General features: G+C 48.7%; 1 protein-coding gene across 1 annotated transcript in view; it reads right to left on the reverse strand.

Moving 5' to 3' along the window:
• The window catches only part of SLC12A8 (solute carrier family 12 member 8), a 149,343-nt gene that overhangs the window by 46,942 nt on the left and 80,098 nt on the right, over positions 1–22,303 (reverse strand). The window contains exon 9 of the mRNA XM_068968511.1: positions 12,394–12,507. Coding sequence (XP_068824612.1) covers positions 12,394–12,507 — 114 coding nt within the window. The remainder of the gene's footprint in view (positions 1–12,393; positions 12,508–22,303) is intronic.

A 22,303-nucleotide genomic window follows, 5' to 3' on the forward strand; every position in this document is an offset into this window, starting at 1 on the left:
CTACATTTCTTACCATGGAGTCAATAAATTACATGTGACTTTGACTATCAAGTTATAGATATAAGCATGTACATGCAGGCTAAGTCACTTCACCTGTGTCCAACTCTTTGTGACCCTCTGGGCCATAACCCAGCAGGCTCTTCTGTCGATGGGATTCTTCAGGCAAGAATATGGGAGCAGGTTGCCATGCCCTCCTCCGGGCGATCTCCCCAGCTCAGGGATCCAACCCACGTCAGCTGCAGATCCCCCACTGCGGCGGATTCTTTACCATCGAGCCACCAGGGAAGCTCAGGTATAGGCACATTGCTTGGTAATGCAGTTAGCTCCTGAAGTACTAAAAATGACTAAAAATGGTTGCCCCTATAGAGGGGTTCTTTGGGTGGTCAGGTTGGTGGAGGAGGGAGGGCAGGCTGAGAGACTACTGCTTTACGTTACAAGCACCTCTGCACCATTTTTTTTTATTTTTTAAATCACATACAGGTTTTATTTGGATCAAGAGAACAAGGCCGAGGACCTGCCTTACTCTGACCGCAGCTCGTGGGACCATGTCCTTTGTTGCTAGAACAGTCTGACGGACAAGGCCAGCCCTGGCCAGATCTCCAGGTCTACCTGATACTCAGGCCCCACTAACTTCGTCCATTAACACCTCCTCTTTCTGAACCTCCCACCCTCTGAGCCTCCGCCAAGGTTCTCACCCGTCACCAGGTTTACCAGTGTCTTACCTGCCTGGCTTCCTACCTCCGGCAATGACTTCATTCTGCCCCCCAAGCCCCTGGCAGTTCTATGCCTATTCATTCAGCTTTGCAAGGTTACATACTGCTATGTATTCTTTGCTATTTTCATACCTCCTCTAGTTTGTCATGTCATTCTGTATGCCTTCCTTCAGATCATTTACAAAAGTCTAGAAATAAGGAGCCACAAGAACTCCATTGCCATAGGCGCTTCTGTCTAGAAAAGTGATTGATTAATCGTAATGGCTTCCTGCTTCCAAAAAGGTTCTGTATTCATAACAAACAAACGCCCTTTTCTTCTCTCTCCACAATCCCTTGCACAGTGATGACCCTGCCTTTAATTAGAGGTCCCACTAGCTGGCCTGGTATGGGGCACGTGGGAATCCTGCTCAGTGGGAGCAGAAACGGCCGACACTGACACAGGCCACCCTCAGGACTGGGCCAGGCCCAGACAGCCAGGAGGCGGGCTTTTGAGACAAAACAGGCAAGCCGGAAATCAGGGAGTCAGCACCATGAACACAGAACTCCCGAGGCAAGGAAAGGGCAGTAACTTGTGCTCCAGACAGGAAGCCACAGGGTGACTCCTGTGGGTGTTCCCGGCACACCTGTTGGATTGGTTTGCACACTGTTACTCCCAGAATTTTGCCCTTGCACAACTACACAATTCTTGAGCAGATGATCTCTAGTTCTGCTGCTGCTGCTAAGTCAGTTCAGTCGTGTCCGACTCTGTGCGACCCCATAGACAGCAGCCCACCAGGCACCCCCATCCCTGGGATTCTCCAGGCAAGAACACTGGAGTGGGTTGCCATTTCCTTCTTCAATGCATGAAAGTGAAAAGTAAAAGTGAAGTCGCTCAGTCATGTCCGACTCTGTGCAACCCCATGGACTGTAGCCCACCAGGTTCCCCCGTCCCTGGGATTCTCCAGGCAAGAGTACCGGAGTGGGATTCCATCGCCTTCTCCGGATCTCTAGTTCTGGTGGACTATAAATGTCTTACTTACCAGTTAGATCTAGAAAAGTTATTTTGATTTCATATTTCTCACCCATGCTTATAAGGTATTATAGAGATTCCCTAGTTACCTTTCTTTCTGCTTCTGCTACAATTTAAAAATATTATCAATGTTAGAGCTAGATTTAGGGGAGGAATTATAGAATAGGTATTTCTCAGTGATATTTACAAATAATGCCCCCCTGAAGCAAGGTTCCACAGTTAGAAAACATAACAGTGGGGAAAACCTTGATTAAACAAGATTAGAGCTTCTTACTGCTGGACTTACCATACAACATTCTAATTTTCATTGTCCATTTCTAAGAAGAGAAATGTAGCACATACAATTTCCTAAAACTTATTTGACATTCAACACTTTTTAAAAAAAATGAAACACTTTAATCATTGGAAAACACGAAGTGTCCATTTTGTAATTCCTATTTGATCTTTATCCTCTTTTTGGCAGGCTTCCTAAAAATCTTTAAAGTGGCTATTTAGAATCAACAATTCTTAAAGCTGGAAAGCATCTTAGAGATCACCAACTCTGGCCTTTTATTTCACAGATGAGGAAACTGAGGCCCCAAGAGGGGAAGCAATTTTATCATGTTTTCAAGCTAGCTGCTTGCAAACCCCGCAGAACTCATTTTGAAGTTTCCTTAATTCAAGTCATGTTATTTCCTCCACATCATAGAATCTATTTCTTCCTAACACCCATGCTCTTTTTGGATTTCTCTTTTTAAAACAGAGTAACGGCATGATTAATTTGGGGCTACCGCCCCCACAGGAGTGCTGAACTTAGCTATAATCAGCACTACTTATAATCAGTTATAATCAGCACCACACATTGGTTTTCCTACAGCCATTTCCGTCACCAGTTCTGAATCACTAGTCTATCCTGGTCCAGGGCATTTCCCCTCCTCGTTGGTCTTGAGCTGCCAGTTCCAGGAAGCAGTTAATTGCTTTACCCTAAACCACGTCCTCGCCCTATATCAGGATGACGATATGGGCTGCATCTTGTGACCACGTGACTTAGGTAACAGGTTTCTTCATACCAGTAAAGGCTTCTGACTTGGTTTTCCATCCTAGTCCTGAGGCCTTTTACATCTCTCCACTGACTCAGCTTTCACATGTGACAGTAATGGTGTTGGCCATCACTTTACCAGCTTGAGCTGAGGTTAAACCTCCAGCATCATCCAGACCGTTCTGGGCACTGCCATTAACCTCACAGTCTGGTTGTGTGGCACCAGGTGAACTGGGGGGTTTGGCTTGGCACCCTGGCTCAAATATCTGTGACAATAGACGTGGATGGTCAGGAGAGGAACTGATCCCTTAAACATCTCTAAAATCAGCTATTAATAAAAATAACCAGGATAAATGTCAATTAACCACTTACCAGCATCTGCAAAATAGTGGTCCTCTGTCTTTTCTTGCTTTCCCTTTCATCAACCATAGTGCACAGAGATCAAAGTCTTCACCTCTTGCCTATTATTTTAATCCCACTCCCACCCTATTATCTTTTTTTGATCCTGAAAATGAGCATTCTTAAGAAAAAAAAAAAAAAAAAAGGCTTCCCCAATGGCTCAATGGGTAAAAATTCACCTGCAATGCAGGGACGCAGGAGGTGCAGGTTTGATCCTGGGGTCGGTATAGTCAAAGTTATGGTTTTTCTAGTAGTCGTGTATGGATATGAAAGTTGGACCATAAAGAACACTGAGCCCTAAGAACTGATGCTTTCAAATTGTAGTGCTGGAGAAGCCTCTTGAGAGTCCCTTGGACAGCAAGAAAATCAAACCAATCAGTCCTAAAGGAAATCAACCCTGAAGGGGCCTGATGTTGAAGCTCCAATACTTTGGCCACCTGATGTGAAGAGCTGACACACTGGAAAAGACCCTGATGCTGGGAAAGATTGAAGGCAGGAGGAGAAGGGAGCAACAGAGAACGAGAAGGTTGGATGGTATCACTGACTCAATGGACATGAGTTTGAGCAAACTTCGGGAGATGGTAAAGGGCAAGGAAGGCTGGCGTGCTGCAGTCCATGGTGTCACAGTCAGACACGACACAGTGACTGAACAACAAGGGAACAATGAAAAAAAAAAGCCTGGGGCTTCTGGATAAAGGATTTGCATGCAGTGCGGGAGACCGGGGTTCAATCCCTGGGTTGGGAAGTTCCCCTGGAGAAGGAAATGGCACCCCACTCCAGTACTCTTGCCTGGAAAATCCCATGGACAGAGGAGCCTGGTAGGCTACAGTTCCTGGGGACGCAAAGAGTCAGACGTGACTGAGCGACTTCACTTTTCCCTTGTGGTCCAGTAGTTAAGAATCTGCCTGCCAGTGCATGGAACTTGGGTTCGATCCCCAGTCCAGGAAGATCCCACATGCCACAGGGTATCAAAGCCTGTGTACCACAAGTACTGAGGCCACAATCCAGCAGAGCCCTTGAGCTGCAGCTGTTGAGCCCACATGTGCTCGAGACCATGCTCTACAAGAGAAGCCTGTGCACCACAACGAAGGACAGCCCCCACTTGCCACAACTAGAGAAAGCCCGCACACAGCAACAAAGATCCAGCATGGCCCAAAATAAATAAATAAATTTTTTTTTTTTTTTTTAAGAAAAATACCTAATCATTTTCTAGACTTTCCTGGTTTCTGTTGGTTGGTCATTAAAGAACTACTTACTCTTACTTTAGAAAACTTCAATTTTCCCTTGCCCTTTAGAGACTGTTTCTCTGTTGCCTTTTTTGTTTCTTTGTTAAAGTTCATAAATTTATTATTTTTCTTTTTCATTAAAGTAGAATATCCATGCACTAAAGTGACTTAACCTTATCTGCCGCCTTTTATTATTTGGAGGCAGTGTGGCTCTGAGCCTCGGTCTCCCCAGTTGCAAATGGGGATAAGATTATGTACCCTGCAGGACTGTTGTAAAGCTAGAAAGAACATCTATAAGGCGCCTAGCACGGTGCCTGGCACCTAGTAGGTGCTAAATAAATGTCCACCTGGGGACGGGGGCCTGGGATAAACTGGGAGATTAGGACTGGCATATACACATTATTATCTATAAAATAGATGAGTAATAAGAACCTGCTGCTTAGCACAGGGAACTCTATGGGGAAAGAATCTAAAAAAAACAAGAAGAGTGGATATATGTATGTATGTATATGTATAACTGATGACGCACTTTGCTGTGTACCTGTAACTCACACAACATTGTAAATCAACTATACCACAATAAAAAAAATTTTTTTGAACGTCCATTCGGGGAAGATGGGCTCCCTTCCGCTCTCAGAACTCCCCTGGGTTCCTAAGCACTCTGGCTGCCTCTCCTCACCTTCCACTTGATTGTCAAAATCCCACTCCTTCCCCACACCTGGCTGATTGGCTTGTTTAGCTGTTAAGGTAGGAATCTTTCATCCCCTCTTTGCTCTGTTCTTAGAGGCAGAACTAATCAGTGCTCCACCCTTGCAATGCCTTAGAGATGCTGCTGAGACAGACTGTGTCGAATAACGGGACATTCAAACACTGGGATTCCAGCAGGATCTGTTGACTTCCGGGTAGAGTACAGCTCCAGACAAACGTGTGTCCTCTTTTCCAGCATCCTTGCCAAAGCATGTGGGAAGCAATGGGGCTCACCATTTTTTGTTGGGTGACCTTGGGAAAGCACCTCTCTGCGTCATTGTTTCCTCATATGTAAGATGGATTAATAATAGAACCCATGGAAGGATACAGGTTCCATGGGGCCTAAAACTTTAAAAATACAAAGTTATGAACATGAAATGGAACTTCAGAAGGAGGTCATGCAACCAAGGGGCCCTGAAACCCAGGCTTCATCAGCTTAATGGTGAGTCTGCATCTGATAGAAGCACTGGGGTCCTGATGAGGTCTAAACGAAAGACTAAAGTGTTCAGCACAGTGCCTGATGCGGCAGGCTACTGTGATGATAATTATCATAGACACTGTGATAATTTGATAAAATCATACATTCCATACATGACATTACAAAAATAAACATGTATGATAATTATAAAGCTCCCTTCCTTTCTCCTGTTCCTGCTCACAAGTCCATCAGAATGCAGGGGGTGAGTCCCCCTCAGACTGTCCTTGCTCAGGTTCTCTGCTCCTTAAAACAAGACCTCATTCCGGCCCAGCAGGTCCTTGTTCTCTCACCCACAAGAACACATAACTTAGGAGGAGGCCTGGGGATACAATGAGGGAGAAGGAATGTAGAGGTAGGCTGAGGGCAAAGCCAGCATGGATGCCTAGAGCTGAGGGTCCCAGAGACAGCCAGCCAATCTGGAAGAGCTCAGAAGATTCCAGAACTTCTCAGAGTGTGTGTATGTGTGTGGGGTGCGGAGAGATAGGATCAGGTCCAGGGAGGCCAAAGGATGTCACAGAAATAGCAGGGCTCCTGACCACAAAGGTAAGCGTGGACATTCTGGTAAAGGCTGCTGGTTTCCCACATACATTTTGATGCTGGGTGTGGTCAACCACAAGAGGCCCTTATCCCTTCCAGCAGGAGTCTGAAATTTGGGGACAAGGGTTACACAACTTCACACAGTGGTATTTATCCCAGTGAATTTCCATTTTCTAGTTCCTCCATGTATTGTGGTCCCAGGTTCCCAGAGTGGCTGTGTGTGTGCATGAATAACTATAGGGAGAGGTGTTTGTTTTTCAGAGAAAGTGGTGGTATAGCTCAGAGAAGGAAAGTGCTTTGGGAAACTAAACGCAGAGTCTATTCCAAGGTCCCAGCCCCACCCTGCAGCCACCACCACAGGGTGTGGTGGAGTGCAGCGAGGAGGGCTGACTGAAGACCTCGCTTCCTAAACCCAGCGGAGCCACTGAAACCTAGGCTTCAGCTATTCTCCCCAGGAAGTCTCCCGCCCCCGGGGATAAAATCTCTAGAGTAACCTAAATAACATGTCACTGGTCAGAGATGAGGATGCAGGGTCGCGGGACTGGAAGTGTCTGTTCTTCCAAACTCCTCTCCCCTCTCACAGCCTGGAGGTTCTCTTGTTCCAGGAGAGGATGGCGTTGGAGGGAGCCCCAGCCATGACTCACTCAGAGTTAATCCTTGGCAAATCCGTCACCATGGAAACTGCCAATCATTCATGCTTCTCATAGCTTAATGGAACATCTGCCAGGGGAAAGCCAAGGGATACAAATTGCCTGTCCTGCCTACTGTGTTTACACTGGAGCCCCTGGAAAACAGAGATAGCCAGGAGAGGCAACCCATTACAGAGGGATGGTGGCCCAACTCTGTTGCAGGCGGGGACCCCTTCCAGGGCTCGAAAGTGGGCTCTTGTCTAACACTCAGAAAAGAATTGTCAGAGGCGACACGTACTGACAAAGCTAGAGACTTCACTGGGAAGGGGCGCCTGGGTGGAGAGCAAGAGGTCAGGGAACCAAGGAGACCTGCTCCGCCATGTAGCTTGCAGTCTCGGGTTTTACGGTGATGGGATTAGTTTCTGGGCTGTCTCTGGCCAATCATTCTGACTCAGGGCCCTTCCTGGTGGTGCACACATTGCTCAGCCAAGATGGATTCTAACAAGGAGGATTCTGGGAGGGCAATGGGACATGAGTATCTCCTTTTGACCTTTCCCAAATTCTCCCGGTTGTCGGTGGCTTTTTAGTCCCGTATTCCTTACCAGGACCTCCTGTCGTAAAATAACTCACAGGAATGGTTACTATGGTGCCTGATGAGAGTAGGCAGTTTCAGTCAGTGTGTTTCTCCTAACAACTCTGGTCACTAATTAGCTGGGTGACCTTCCTCAATCCTTCATAAACTCCTCTGCGCTCATTTCCCAGATCAGTGATTCTCAACCTGGTTGGGCCCAGATGGGGCTGTGGAGGGTGGGGATGGGGCCGGGGGTGTCAGGGAGGCAGAAAAGCACATCCCTTAAGAGGGGTGGGGTAGAAGAGGCCTGTGTAGACAGTTTGTTCAATATTATAACTTTATATTTGGAATATTACCGAACAATACCTTCATAATTTAAGTCACAGAAAATAAAGAAGCTTGGCTAATCTTCTTAGGTAGAATCTTTCTCAAAGAAAGGACCAAGATACTCCTGATCCGGGGAGGCACAGAATTTCCAGTGTAGTAAGGTTTTCAGTATGATTAACAAAAATGAACATGGATTAAAAGATAAAAAGTTGAGAGTCGCTGGACTGGCTGATCTCAAATGGTAGTCCAGCTCAAATTCTGGGCTCCTGGGTGGCATCTTCCAACCTCAGGCCACTGCTGATGCCTTACTGCAGGGTGAAGCACCAGAGGGAAGGCTCATCACCCCGGGCCCTTCACTCAGGCCAGGCATTCCCTCTCTTACAAGATGCAAGGCCTGCAAATAAAAAGGAGGGAAGCCATGGGAGAAGCTTGGAGGGGGCCTGATGGGGTCACGCACAAAAGGCAACATCCTGGTGGTACTGCCTGCCTCAAAGGACCACGGCCCTGCTTCAGCTGGAACTGCTAACCTGGCACCTGCAAGCAAGGATCTGACCTGGCATCAGGACTCCCTGCCAGGCCCAAGGAAACAAACGCTCTGGTGGGAAGCCTCTTGAATGTGTTGGGGTGGGGCAAGGTATGGGGGAATAGGCAGCAGAAGGGGCTAGAAAATATTTTCAGATGTTAATGTTAAAAAATTTCAAAAATTTTCTTCTTCGTGTATTTCATCCCCTCCCCCTTTCCTTTTCTGTCCATTCAAGAGGAACGTGACCTTTATTTTGTTGTCTTGGTGGAAATACGTGGCAGGGAAGAAGCAGACTTTTCACATTGTTTTGGTTTCTGTTTCTCAAAAGGCTGGGCCCTTAGGAGATTTTAGAGGATCTAGGAGGTAGAAGGAGATCCAACCAGTCCATTCTGAAGGAGATCAGCCCTGGGATTTCTTTGGAAGGAATGATGTTAAAGCTGAAACTCCAGTACTTTGGCCACCTCATGCGAAGAGCTGACTCACTGGAAAAGACTCTGATGCTGGGAGGGATTGGGGGCAGGAGGAGAAGGGGATGACAGAGGATGAGATGGCTGGATGGCATCACTGACTCGATGGACGTGAGTCTGAGTGAACTCTGGGAGTTGGTGATGGACAGGGAGGCCTGGCATGCTGCGATTCATGGGGTCGCAAAGAGTCGGACACGACTGAGAGACTGAACTGAACTAAACTGAGGAGGTAGAAGGCAATGGCACCCCACTCCAGTACTCTTGCCGGAAGAATCCCATGGATAGAGGAGCCTGGTAGGCGGCAGTCCATGGGGTCGCAAAGAGTTGGACATGACTGAGCTACTTCACTTTCACTTTTCACTTTCATGCATTGGAGGAGGAAATGGCAACCCACTCCAGTGTTCTTGCCTGGAGAATGCCAGGGACAGGGGAGCCTGGTGGGCTGCCTTCTATGGGGTCGCTCAGAGTCGGACAGGACTGAAGCGACTTAACAGCAGCAGCAGCAGCAGCAGCAGCAGGAGGTAGAAAAGAAGCTGCAGAGTGACTGGGGAGAGCCTGGTGGGAACAAAACCTATTTGCTACATTGTTTGTAGGGCCCAGTGCAAAAAAATATGTAGGACCCCTTGTTCAAAAATTATTAAGAATTTCAGGAACAGCAAAGCATTAAACCAAGTGTGGGGTCCTCCTGAGCTTATGACCAAGTGTGAATGCATAAATTCATGCTCACGAAGCTGGCCCTGGACAGCAGCGTCCCCCGTATTAGAACAGAAGATTGCCCCTCACACTTGGGCAGGAAGAGAAAGGCCCACAGGATTTGAACAACAGAGACCTGAGGCCTACTCCCTGGCAGCACCAGTGGGATCCAGCGAGACCTCAGGAAAGAGGGTCTGAGAGGTACACAGACTCTAGGCACGCGGTTCCCAGGTTCAGCAAACTTTCCATCCCTCAAAGTGGCTCAGAAGCAGCAGAGACCATAAACCTAAAGGGATCTGCAGACAGGGCTGTGGGAGGGCCTGGCTCAGAGCACAGATGATGAACAGCCAGAGCCCCTGACATGCCCTGGTACTTAGTAAGACCCTGAGACCTGACAGGGCAAGGCAGAGGCATGATGAATGACTGACAGCAGTTTCCAGCCACCCTGGCAGACTGAAGGCTTACGGTCAGAGAACAACTCTTTCCACTTCATTAAGATGAAAGAAACACATTGTTTCTGGCACACCTGGACTGTAGAACAGCATGCTACCTGCCATCACCGAGACCTAGCTCCAGCCTCCTTCCGGTGACCAAGCCTCAAAGAGGGAGCGGGGGGAGGGGTGTCAATTCAGAGTTGCCTTAGTTACTCAGCTGAGAAATGAAGCTTGGGGCAGAGTGGTCAGGTGGTAGAGACAGAGGGAAGCGAGAGTAAAGGCGGGTAAATTTAGGAGGTAAAATTCACAGGACTTGGAGGGAACTGGTAAGGAAGAGGCTTCCTCGATGGCTCAGTGGGTAAAAAAAAACTGCCTGCAATCCAGGAGACACAGGAGACATGGGTTTGATCCCTAGGTTGGGAAGATCCCCTGGAGGAGGAAATGGCAACCCACTTTAGCATTCTTGCCTGGCGAATCCCATGGACAGAGGAGTCTGGCAAGAGGAAGGTGTCACAAGTAACTCCCCGTTACCAGCTCGAGCAATTGGGGGGATGAGGGTGCCATCCCTGAGATCAGGAGTGGAGGAGAACCAGTAGGGGCTGATGGGATGGATGGGTTCTGAACATGCTGAGTCTAGGATACCAAGAGAAGGTGTCATGTAGGCACTTAAATACATGATGTGGAGCTTAGAGAAGTTGGGGCTGGAGGCATAAATCTGGGAATGGCCAGCACTGTGGGTGGTCCCTAAACAATGGGCATGAATGAGATCCCAAGGGAAACAGTAGGCACAGCCTGAAGAACCCCAACACTGAATGGGCAGGCAGAAGAGGATGCCCCTATCTAGTGGGTCAGAGGAGGGTGCTACATCATAGAAGGTACGAGAAATGAAGGAGAAAGTGGAACGCGGCTGAGAGGTCAAACACACTGACAAATTTTAAGTACCCACTGAACTAAGTGGAAGCCACTGATGACTTTGGCAAAAACCATTTCACTGGAGAGACAGGCCTGGAATTCCAAAAGGAGAGAGTGGACGAGTAGAGCAGGAGGCAGGAAGGTGGTTGGGAGAGCAGACACTGGCTGTGGAGGGGAGAGAAAGGGGTGGTGGCCAGAGGGATTCAGGGAAGTTGTTAAATATGACTACGGTCAGTAATTTTCCCCCACGTTTTAACAGCTTTACTGAGGTATAACTAACATACAATAAGTTGCAGGTTTACAGTGTAACAGTCTGTAAAATTTGACAAGAACACACTTGCGAGTCCATCACCACAGTGAGAAACACATTTTTTCATCCCCCCAAACTTCCTTGCCCTCCCTCCTGCTTCCTTCACCTCCACTCCTAGGTATTAATGACCTGCTTTCTGTCACTGCAGTTTGCATTTTCTAGAATTTCACATAAATGGATTTTTAAATAATTTTATCTTTTCAAAAAGGAACTCTTTTTTTGCCTGACTTTTTTCACACAGCAGCATTATTTTGAGAGTCATCTACATCGTCACAAGTTATCAATAGTTCACTTTTTCTAATGGCTGAGTAGTTTTATATTGTGTGGTGATACCATAATTTGTCTCTCCATTCACCTGTTGATGAGTATTTGAGTTGCTTCCAGTTTGGGACTATAACAGACTAAGTTGCCTTGAACTTTCATATACAAGCCTTTATATGGATACATGCTTTTTTTTTTTTTTTTCCTCAATAGTAGATAACCAGGATTGGAATGGCTGGGTATATGTTGGTTTTTAAGAAACTGTCAAACCATTTTCCAAAAATGGTTGCCCATTTTACGTTCCCATCAGCAATGTATGCAAGTTCCAGCTCCTCCAAATCCTTGTCCACATCTGATAGGGACAGTCTCTTAAATTTTCAAAAATCTAGTAGCTTTTCCTCCCTTCTCTCTGGAGGAAGGCAGAGAGAGAAGGGAAAGGAGACAAAATCAGCTCCAGGGCATCAACACTGCCTGGATGGAGAAAGAAACATTTTTTCTGAGTCTGTGTCCTGGGAACAAGCCCAGTCCCTAGTAAATGGTTATTTCTTGTGGAGCATTTGGTCAACACATTAGCTTACTTCCTTCTGGGCCTGGGACCCGGGCATGCAGCAGTTCTACCAGGACCTCAGCTGTGCAAGGCTCCTCTGCAGGCACCACAGGCCGGGAAAGTGGGGGAAGAGCAGAGGTCCTCGCCTGTGGGATCCTGACTCCGCCCACAGTCAAAGCGGTAGGAGGAGGAGAGCATTTCTCTGCCCCTGGGAGAAGACACGTGGGTAGGGGAGGGGAGCGGGAGATTAGAGACCAGTCTGAACTCACTACAAGGTGGGAAGGGCAGCTGTCCTGTTGAGGAATCCAGCCTGCTTAGCCCTAAGAGAAATATGTCCCCTCCACTAACTTGGCCAAGAGGCGTCAATCTGCAAGTATAAGGGGTAAGGAGGATCAAATCATGTTGGGAGCCTTCAGGAATTATGAACAAGTAAAGCCTCTGTCAAAAGAATAGATGTGTAGTTAAAGCTAAGGCCATCTATAAAGTCAGATATATACCCTAAAAGCACATGCAGGTCCATTATGATACTGCATTTTGGGAACCAAGCATTTACTTATATCCCTAACATGATAATGAAAAAGAATGCCAGTACCTGTAGCTGTGGGGAAGAACACCCCGAAGACAGTGAAAAAGGACTCTCCAGGGCTGTAATCTGGCAGAGTATTGTTCTGCAGCAGTTCTGGTGAATATCCAATAAAACCATGTTCTGAAATAACACAGAAGAAAGCAAAATGAGCCGAGTGACAAGACATAACACAAGTTCCCTAGATTACAGTCCCAGCTTTAAATAGTAAATAGTACTAGCTTTAAATAGTAACTTTAAATAGGAAAAGGTAGGTATGATGTGGGGGGCAGGGAGAGAACACAGAAGATAATAGAAACATCTTCCTTCCCACATCCAGGGCTTGACTTTTGCATGTCTATATCTACGGATGTAGGCAAATAAAATGACGTGAAGAAGAGAGTAGTCACCTCTAGGAAGGGGAGCTTTTTTTTTTTTTTTTGCTTATAGACTTCAGTACAGCTGAAATCTTTCGATGAGCATGCACTGATGTGTTTGCTTTTGATTTAAAAAATTACATTAACTCCCTGCTCAAAAACCTTCCCATAGATTCCTACTAGCTACAGAATAAAGTCCAAACTCCTTAAGAGGAGTGTGGAAGCTCCCCACAACCTGGCAATGGCCCACCGTTTCCTATTTGTGCTTTGCCTTTTCCTCTTCCCAGCGGTCACACAGACAGCTCTGCCCAAGAAGCCCACTAGTACCCATTCCCATGTCCCCTGCTTCCAGAGCCTTCCCCACATCTCTGAATATCAATATGGTGCTCTCTCTTCAAGCCCAACCCAAATGCTGCTCTCTTTGGGCTTTATACAAACTCCTTGATCAGAATCCTCCTCCTAAGTGCCCTCCATGACCAGACTCCTTCAGGCTAGAGATCTGCTCTTAAACGCCTCTGTCCCCCAGGCCCAACCACTGTGCCTGCCACACAGCAGGCCAGGTGCAAATATGGGTTACACTGAAAGAACCTTGCTCTTGGATCTTTTGGTTCTGTGCTTTCAGTCTGATGGTTCAGAGACTACTTTATAGCAGAAACATCTCAGATCTGATTTCTTCAAAGCATTTTAAACATTTTTTACATTGCCTTAAATGCAGTTAAAAGGTTTCACTCCTACAGATACTGCTTTTTTGTCAAAGGGGGTCACCTTGAACAGCATCTGTGGATGTGTTAGTGGGCTGTGGAATTTAAGATACAAGTTTGGTGTTCTTGGGCTCAGGAACACGCAGGATATCCAGTGTCTGTTTTTAGAGAATGAGTTGGTTTGTTCCTGCTCACTCTAGTCCACAACTCAGTCTTGATCTTTTTCCCTCTATCCCCTCTGACATGCAAGACGAGCACTTAGCCATTAGTCTCTCCATAGCTGACCCCCAGGGCTGCGGTGACAACCCCCTGCCAGCCTGTCCTCCACCACCCTCGGGGCTTAACTTCACCCTGAGCTTCCATCCAGTAAAGAGTGCCGGCTCGCTGATGAGTCCGAGATCACGGGCACTTCTCATGGCTTCCAAGATTCATATCTTCATATGAAAAATATTTCTCAAAAAAAAAAAAAAAACAGTAAAATGAAAGCTCAGTGAAGCAAAAGGAACCCTGGGGAGTCCAGTCAGGCCTTAAAATCATTGTCAATTGCTCTCTTTCTCCTGAACCTTAGATCCCAAGGACTGTGCAGCATTTCCGAATGGTTTGGTGTCTTCACAGCTGGTCCTCCCCTCGTTAACAGAAAAGCAATAATAGCTAAGTTAACTTTAGTTTATCCGCTGGCTGACCCTGCTGACTAGACTTTCTGAGGAGAAAACCAGCCCAGCCTGCCTTGGAAGGGAGCTCGGCCAAGCTGGATGACACACAGGTCTGAGCACATTTGAGCACAGGGCTGTGCTGGGCTGGCCAGCCGTGAGGATCATGAACACTTCATCAGGCTCCACTGATCCTGGCTGTCCCCGAAGCCACCCTGCCATGGGCGGGTATTTGGTCACCAGGCCTGAGGGGCCTGGCCCGGGTCAGCCTCAAGGGCCAGAGGGATCTCAGGCACCGTAAATGAGTCACTGGGAAGCCTCTTCTCTTTCTCCATCATCCCACCAATGAGATCCACAGATTGAGGGGATGAGTCACTTGGCTTATTCGAGGTGGCAGGGGCGGGGGCGGGGTCCCTCCTCTGCAGGATGATCACAAATGCAGCTCTCACACGCTCACAAGCACTCGCTCACACTGACGACTGCTGCTGACCCCAGCCCTCTCCCCCCAAGTCCGGTCATGAATTGTTCTCAAGGAAATCTTAACTTCGACAAGAACTTTATGAACAGAGATGCTTATCGATGAGTTATTTATAATTGTGTAAGTGGGGAGTGTCTAAATGTCCAATTGAAAGGTTGAGGTATTTTAAATCCTTATAAAGACTTACCAGTGCCAAAGAAAACTATCCATGTTACATATGATATATATTAAGTAAGAAATTGGATACCATTTATAGGATGAATACCAAAAAAAGTTTTAATATATATATGTAAGAAAAGCAAATATACCAAAAATGGTTATTGTCTGTATAATGCAACCATGGGCAATTTTTTTTTTATGTTTAAAAATTTCCATGTTGTCCGTCATGAGCATAATCAACTTATCATCAAAAATTAATGCCTTTTGTAAAAGCAAACAAAACATCCCACAACTGAAAGCCTACTTTCTCCAGATAGCTTTTCTATAAACAAATTCATTTCTTTTTTTTCCTTTCCATTTATACTCTCCCTGTTTTTCAAAATGATACTTGCCCCATTTTTCAAAATGATTTAAGCAGCTTATGAGAAAAACATAAGTAAGATAGGGCAAGTAAAATAAGGGGCAAAAAAGAAACAGAAGGGAAAAAAATGAAATTGAGCAAAAGATAGGGAGGAAACACCTACAGCCTCAGGTCTCTGAGATAAGATCCTGCAGTGATTTTCCTCAAGCTGGAACTCAAGGCCTAGAGAGATCATTTCTGACACAGCCCAGTCCAGCAGGGGAGGACCTTACGGCCACCATTCACACATGCCACATTCTAGTGGATGAGAAGGAGCCCTAGGTTCGCATGGTGAACCTGTCTCTCTGTCTCTGCCCTTACCTTCCCGGGGCCCTTATGATGTCCACCCACTTGACAGCCCCCCACATCATGCTCCCCAGTCCTGAGCTAGCCCCACAGAAGACCTGGCCTTCATCCTGACTTCCGGGGCCCCAGTCTCTTGCCCACAACCCTAACCTGTGGTCCAGCTGGACCTTGAGCTTATGTGGAGCAGATGCCCAGGTCAGGCACTGGTCTCAGAAGAATTTGTACTTAATGCGTGGCCTGAGGTCCGCTGGCCACATCCAGTGTTGCAGGGCTGAGTAGACACCACCTGCCATGGCCTCTCACGGTGGGTCTTGCTGCCTGATTTGCTAATTCTTCTAGTCACGGCCCCATTTGAGAATCTGATGAAAGCACATTTTGCATTCCATTGAGGGGGTTCCCTGAAGCCTCCCCAAGGTTCAGGACCTCTATGCTAGGGGCTGCCTCTGTACCTGAGACTTCCGGCAGGCCCCACGGGCACCTATGATGTTTCAAGTCCCACCATGCCGTGCCTTGGGGTGAACAGAGGGCAACATCTCCTGCTGTCATCTCTGCCAGGCAAGGCATCTGCACACATCGGGACAGGGCAGGTCCCCCAGGGGCATCCCGGGATACTGCCTTCTGAACATAGTGGCAAGTCATCAGTTATTAAGCACCTCCTCTGTGCAGTCACCGGGCACCAAGTCCTTTACAACATCATCTTTGATCCTTACAGCTACCCTGCAAGATCAGAGGTGAGCAAACCCGGCTCATGAAGGTGAAGAGTCTTGTCCAAGGTCACACAGCAGACCTGCCTGTATGACAGCCCTGGCCTCTCCTCCGGGAGGCCGGTCTCCAGGTCCCCAACACCACCCTCCCACACAGAGGGATGCATACAGCCGGTTTCCTTCAGCTCTGAGAGAAACGCCCCCGAGGTCACGGCATCTCCCCTTCCGCACCTCTGTGGGGCCCATGGGGGTCTCCCTGTGGAATGCCACATGCACTGAGGGGTGTGTGCACAGCTGGGAAGAGGCAGAGCCCAGCCTCCACCCCAGGTCTGTCTGAAGTCAACGTTTTCCATCTACCATAGCAACTCCCTGCAATTTATCCTGAGTTGTTTCCCCAGAGATTTCTGAGGTGAGTGTCTTAACCTCTGTGGGCCCTTCAGAGACTCTGCTGGTAACAAGAGGGGCTCCGGCGCTCTCAGCTGGTGTCTTCCAGCTCTGCGAGGCCCAGAATGCCCAGTGCCTGCAGCTGCGGCGTGTGACTCTATCTGGGGTTGACCTGAACACCTGCTTCTGTATCCACAGTAAAAAAGTCTTTGGCCCCACGTGAGTTATGAGCTTTTAGGAAGAACAAAGATAGAACAGAGTGAGGAAAGGGAAAACATGATGAAAACCAGGCAAGAGCAGGGGGAGGGAAGACACTTGAAGGCTGGCCTTCCCCCTTGGCACTTGGGTACCACAGCTTCCGGTCACCATAGGAAGCCCCCTGCAGGGTCAAGGATCTGCTCCCAAGGACTACCACGGGACCCTGCCTGTCTGGGCCCAAGGAGCCAGCCCGAGTCACGCACTGCGGCAACGGGCAGCTCCCTCAGGCTGGGCTGCGCCCTCTGGGAAGGTGGCTTCCGGGAAACTCCGTGCTGCCCCGCCCTCACGGCCCTGGGGCCCTCTGAAATCAGAGGAGGCAGAGGGAAGCCATCCCCTGCCCCCACCGTGGGGTCAGATGGCCACCGCTGACTAACTTGGAAGGTGAGATTTCTAAAAATGGCGCTGGCACGGGGGCCGCTGCCATCCCTCTGATAAGCCCACCCGGGCAAGGGGCTTCCCACCTGGTTTTCTTCTTGGCTCAGGTCCCCCACCCCTCGACCAGCAAGACAGCCCTTTCCGGGGAACGACAATGGGAGAGGCCGGTCCAACCAGGAATAGAAAGAGCAGAGGGAGGGCCCAGGGAGAGGAAGGCGGGAGGGGCACGCTGCCCGGATCCTAGGACATCACAGGAAGAGCAGCCCTGCAAGGGAAAGGAAAGGAGAAGCCGAGCTTCTGGGAAGGGACACACACACCAAAACAAGGCCTGGGCGCGGGGAGGGCGTGAGAAGGCCACCGGGCCCCAGACGATCCCAGAGGAGCCGGAAGTACAGTAGGGTGAGCAGTAAGGGAAAGGTGAACCGGGCGCCTTGACCAAGGGCCCCGCCTCACCCTGGACACTCGCCCCTCCCAAGAGCCTCCTCCGCAGCAGAACCCACCTGGAACCCGGGATGGCCTGCCCATTGCCCGGCATTGCCTTGATGGCTCTGGGACTGTCTCATGCGGACAGAGACCTGCGTTTTGGGGGAGGGACAGAAAGGCTAAAATGGCCTGACAAAGACAGGTCAGTGCCAAAGAGAAAAGAGGCATGTCCAGGCCGCATCCTATCACTGAGGCTCTCACAGACCTCCTGCCATGCAGGCCCTGCTCTTACTCAGATATGGCCCAATCCCAGAAGGTCCAAAGTGGACACAGACGGGCAGTCTGGCCCATCAAGCCCCCAGGGGCCTGGGCTGCTCAGTGGAGTTTTCTGCCTCAGGGCTTTGGTGTCAGGTCTGGGGGCTGCAATAGGGGAGGCAGCCTCAGTCATGAGAGAGCAAAATGTGCCCAAACTGAGCTCAAAGAGGGTAGATCTGGGAGAAGCCCGGGCTATTCTTCTCCTCCCTGGGGATCTCTGGGAGAAAGCGAAGAACAGTGACAGGACCAAGAAACAGGACACCTGGGCTCATACTCTGATTCTGCCACAGACTCACTGTGGGACTGTAAGTGAGCCCTTCTTCAAAATGCAAATGATAACTCTATCCACCTGGGATAGGCACCTGGGATGTCCAGGTGGGGATGTCCACCAGGGATGAGAGTCTGCAGTCTAAATGAGCCCAGGTGATGTAGATCATGCTCTCAGTAACAGGTAAACTAAATTCTTTTTCAGAACCCTTCTAATTCTGAAAGCCACCAGTCAGGAGTTCATTCTCAAGACTCAGGGCACATCATCCAAATGCACCACCCATCTCCAATGGCTGATATAAAATCCCAAACTAGCTTCCAGAGCTGTCGGTGCTGCCCTCTACCTCCCTGCTGTTGTTCAGTCACTCAGTCGTGCCCAATTCTTTGTGACCCCATGGACTGCAGCATATGCCAGGCTTCCCTGTCCATCACCATATCCCAGAGCTTGCTCAAACTCATGTCCATTGAGTCATTATGCCATCCAACCATCTCATCCTCTGTTGTCCACTTCTCCTCCTGCCTTCAATCTTTCCCAGCATCAGGGTCTTTTCTAATGAGTCAGTTCTTCGCATCAGGTGGCCAAAGTATTGGAGCTTCAGAATCAGTTCTTCCAATGAATATTCAGGACTGATCTCCTTTAGGATGACTGGTTTGATCTCCTTGCAGTCCAAGGGACTCTGAAGAGTCTTCTCCAACATCACAGTTCAAAAACATCAATTCTTCAGCGCTCAGCCTTCTTTATAGTACAACTCTCACATCCATACATGACCACTGGAAAAACCATAGCTTTGACTAGATGGACCTTTGTCGGCAAAGTAATGTCTCTGCTTTTTAATTTTCTGTCTAGATTTGTCATAGCTTTTCTTCCAAGTAGCAAAGGGTAACCTCCCTGTTACCCTTCCCCATCTCTGTGGCTGTGGATACCAAGTGTGCTCCAGACTGTGAGACAAGGTCACTACCACATTTTTGTCCACTAATGAAACAAACCAATTATGAATTACAAGTCCTAGGTCTTAGAGTATGACAGTCACGTGTGCCCTTCATTAATGCAGATAGTAAAAGCTTCCTGGTCTAATTCATTGGTCTGTTTTTACAAGTGAGGGAATTGGAAAGACATGAGAGTTGAAAGTGGGAAAGGAACCCTGGCTTGAAGTCCCATTTGGAGTCCCCAAAATACTCCCCGTTTGCTGGATTCTCCCATTGATATGGGTCATAACAATTCTAGTCCACGACAGGTGCACCATCAGAAATACTCTGAAACTGAACCAGATCAGGTTGTACTGACTAGAAGGAGCAATAATGATGGGTTAGGAAGAGATCCCCCCGAAGCCCCCGCCCACAGCATGGATTTCCTTCTCCACAGGACTTCTGTTCGTGAGCTAGGAGCCTTCCCCAGACCACAACCGCCTCTCTGGCTTCAGCCCTGGTGAATTTGGTCCTCCAAAGGGAGGGTGGAGAGAGGATGTGAACAGGGTTTCCAGCTCCCGGGCCCCCACCCAGAGAGAAAATACACAGAGGGAAGGCTGGGCATTCTAGCAGTGGCCAGAAGGGAAGTCTGAAGTGGAGCTGGGCCTGCCCAGAGGGTGTGGGGAGGAGCAGCCTGGAGCCTCTAGGCCCCTGGGGGAAGGCCTCCACCCTTAGGGCAACTGACTGGCGGGAACAGCCGGAAAAGCCCCCAGGGCCAGGCAACCCAGGGCATGAAGGGCCTGGGTTGGGGGGATGTCAGGGCAGCCCCCTTGGGAGGCAGTGGCTTAGTTTCCAGTAAGAAGAGAAGCTCCTGCCAACCCCTACAATCTGGACAGCAGTCCTGGAGTTCCTCCTGAGAAAAGGAGCTCTCACTTGTGAAAGGGGGCATTTCTAATACCCGAGAAATTGTTCTATCCTCTGACATCGGCTCTATTTTAAATGCTTAGCAAGACTTTTTTTATAATGGCCTTGGGGTCAAGTTGAGATGAGAAGAGATTTTTCACCTGCAAAAGCTTTCAGAGCAGAGGATTGTCAGATGCCGTAGGAAATTTAGGGATCCGCAACTCACTTGGACCCAAGAAACAAAGTGCAGTCTTTGGATAACAACCAGGATTGCCACAAATTGCTGAGCAAAGATTTGTGCCAGGCACTGTTCCAAGTGCATTACATATTTTCACTCAATGAGATAGGTGCATTTTTCAGGTAAGGAAGCTGAAGCACCGAGAGGAGACAAGATTCAACCCTGGGTTGCCGGGATCAGAGCTCACCCAAGGCTGCAGGGAGACTGAGAAAGGGGCAGGAGCCCAGCTGATCAGGCTGGGGCCAGATGGAAGGGACTGCAAAGCCCCCCACTGCTCTCAGCTCAAAGGAGCACTGGGAAAGGAAAATCTGGCCTTCTTATCTCCTGGGGGAAAGGAATGCACTCTCCAGCCAGGATAAGTGGCTGTTTTGACAGGAAGTCTCCACCCAGGCTGTGGGTTCCTCCCAGCCACCACTTATTCCTTCTGGCTGTCCCTGCCTCTGGCATCCTAATTCCCATCCTACCTAAACCCCACACACTCCCACACACCCCTCAAAATAATCTAACCCCGCTTGGGGTCCCCCACATCAACTGTCTCTGCATAGCCCCGGCCTCTGCGGCAGGTCCAGAGTTCAGACCTGGGAGTCAGTCCTCAGCCCCGCGGTTGCCCGGACACTGTCTCCAGGCAGGCTCTGAGAAGGGGGTGGGAGGACAAGGGCCCCCACCGCAGGGCGCAGTCAGCATCCCCGTGGTTATGCAAGCAGGGTCGCCCTCCCGCCTAGCACCATGCTGGAGATACCGGACTCCACATGCCCCAGCTCTGCAGCCACATGCAGTGCTCGCTTACTGCAAGCCCTACCCAAGAAGGAAACGCAGGGGACATTCTCTAAGAACCCCATGGCAGAAGATTCAGTATCCCAGCACTATAGCATGTTAACACCACAGGGGTCCTTGTTGTAAGTCCACTGTACAAACAGGAACGCCAAGGCCCAAAAAAGGAGGCACCATGCCACACAGCAGCTGGTCAGGCAAGACCAGAAGAACCCAGTGCAGCCAAGCTCCCTCCAACGTATGCCCTGCTAGGCACTTATCTCTCTGTTGTCGCTGCCTGCTGCCTGCCGGTTCAGGGCAGGAACTATGCTGTTTCATGTCATGATATATCTCATTGCCTAGAACCAAGGGGCAAGCAAAAAAAATCATAGTTTATTAATAAACAATAGAGGGACTTCCTCAGTTGTCCAGTAGCTAAGACTCCACTCCCAATGCAGAGGGCCTAGCTTCAATTCCAGGTCAGGGAACTAGATCCCAGCTGTTGCAACTAAAGATCCCACATGCCCCAAGGAAGACGAAAGACCCCATGTGCCACAACTAAGTCAAATAAATAAATATTGTTTAAAATAAAAAATAAACAATGGAAACAACCCAAGTGTCCATCAACAGATGAATGGAGAAAAAGCACATGGTCTATCCATACAGAGTATTATTCAGCCATCGAAAGGAATGAATTACCGACACTTGATACAACATGGATGAATCTCAAAAACACGTTAAGTGGGAAAAAAACACACAAAGAGACAAATACTGTATGATCCATTCATATGAAACATCTGAAATAGGCATATTCACAGAAACAGAAAATAGAACAGAGGTTATCAGGGATTGGCAGGGGAATGGAGAGTTATTTTTCCGTAGACACAGTTTTTGTTTGGGGGTGATAAAAAATGTTTTAAAACAAGACAGTTGTGGAGTAAGTGCCACTGAATTGCACACTTTAAAATGGTTAAAATGGCAAAATTTTTGTCATAAATATTTTGCCACAATTAAAAAAAAGCGCCCCCTGCAGGGACTACCTGCCGCGTCCTTATTTCAGCCAGGCCGAGTCTCTGCTTTGCAGATGTGGAACAGAGGATGAAGGAGCTTCTCAGCCAAGGCAGAGCGGAGAGGGAGGAGAGAAGCCACAGGTGCAGACTAGTCCTCGACGCAGACTCCAATTCTCCCACCGAAGCAAGCTGCCTCCTCAGATGGAAGCAGATGAGTGAAAGCCTCAGCTCTCAGCCACTGCAAGGCAAGCACCGCCCCACCCCACCCCCACCCCGCAGTGAGCCATCTGCCCATGTACAGCCCCTCCCTGGAGGAACTGGGCAGAAAGTCCCACG

This window comes from Capricornis sumatraensis, chromosome 1 (genome assembly GCF_032405125.1).
Source record: "Capricornis sumatraensis isolate serow.1 chromosome 1, serow.2, whole genome shotgun sequence".
NCBI classification, from domain to species: Eukaryota; Metazoa; Chordata; class Mammalia; order Artiodactyla; family Bovidae; genus Capricornis; species Capricornis sumatraensis.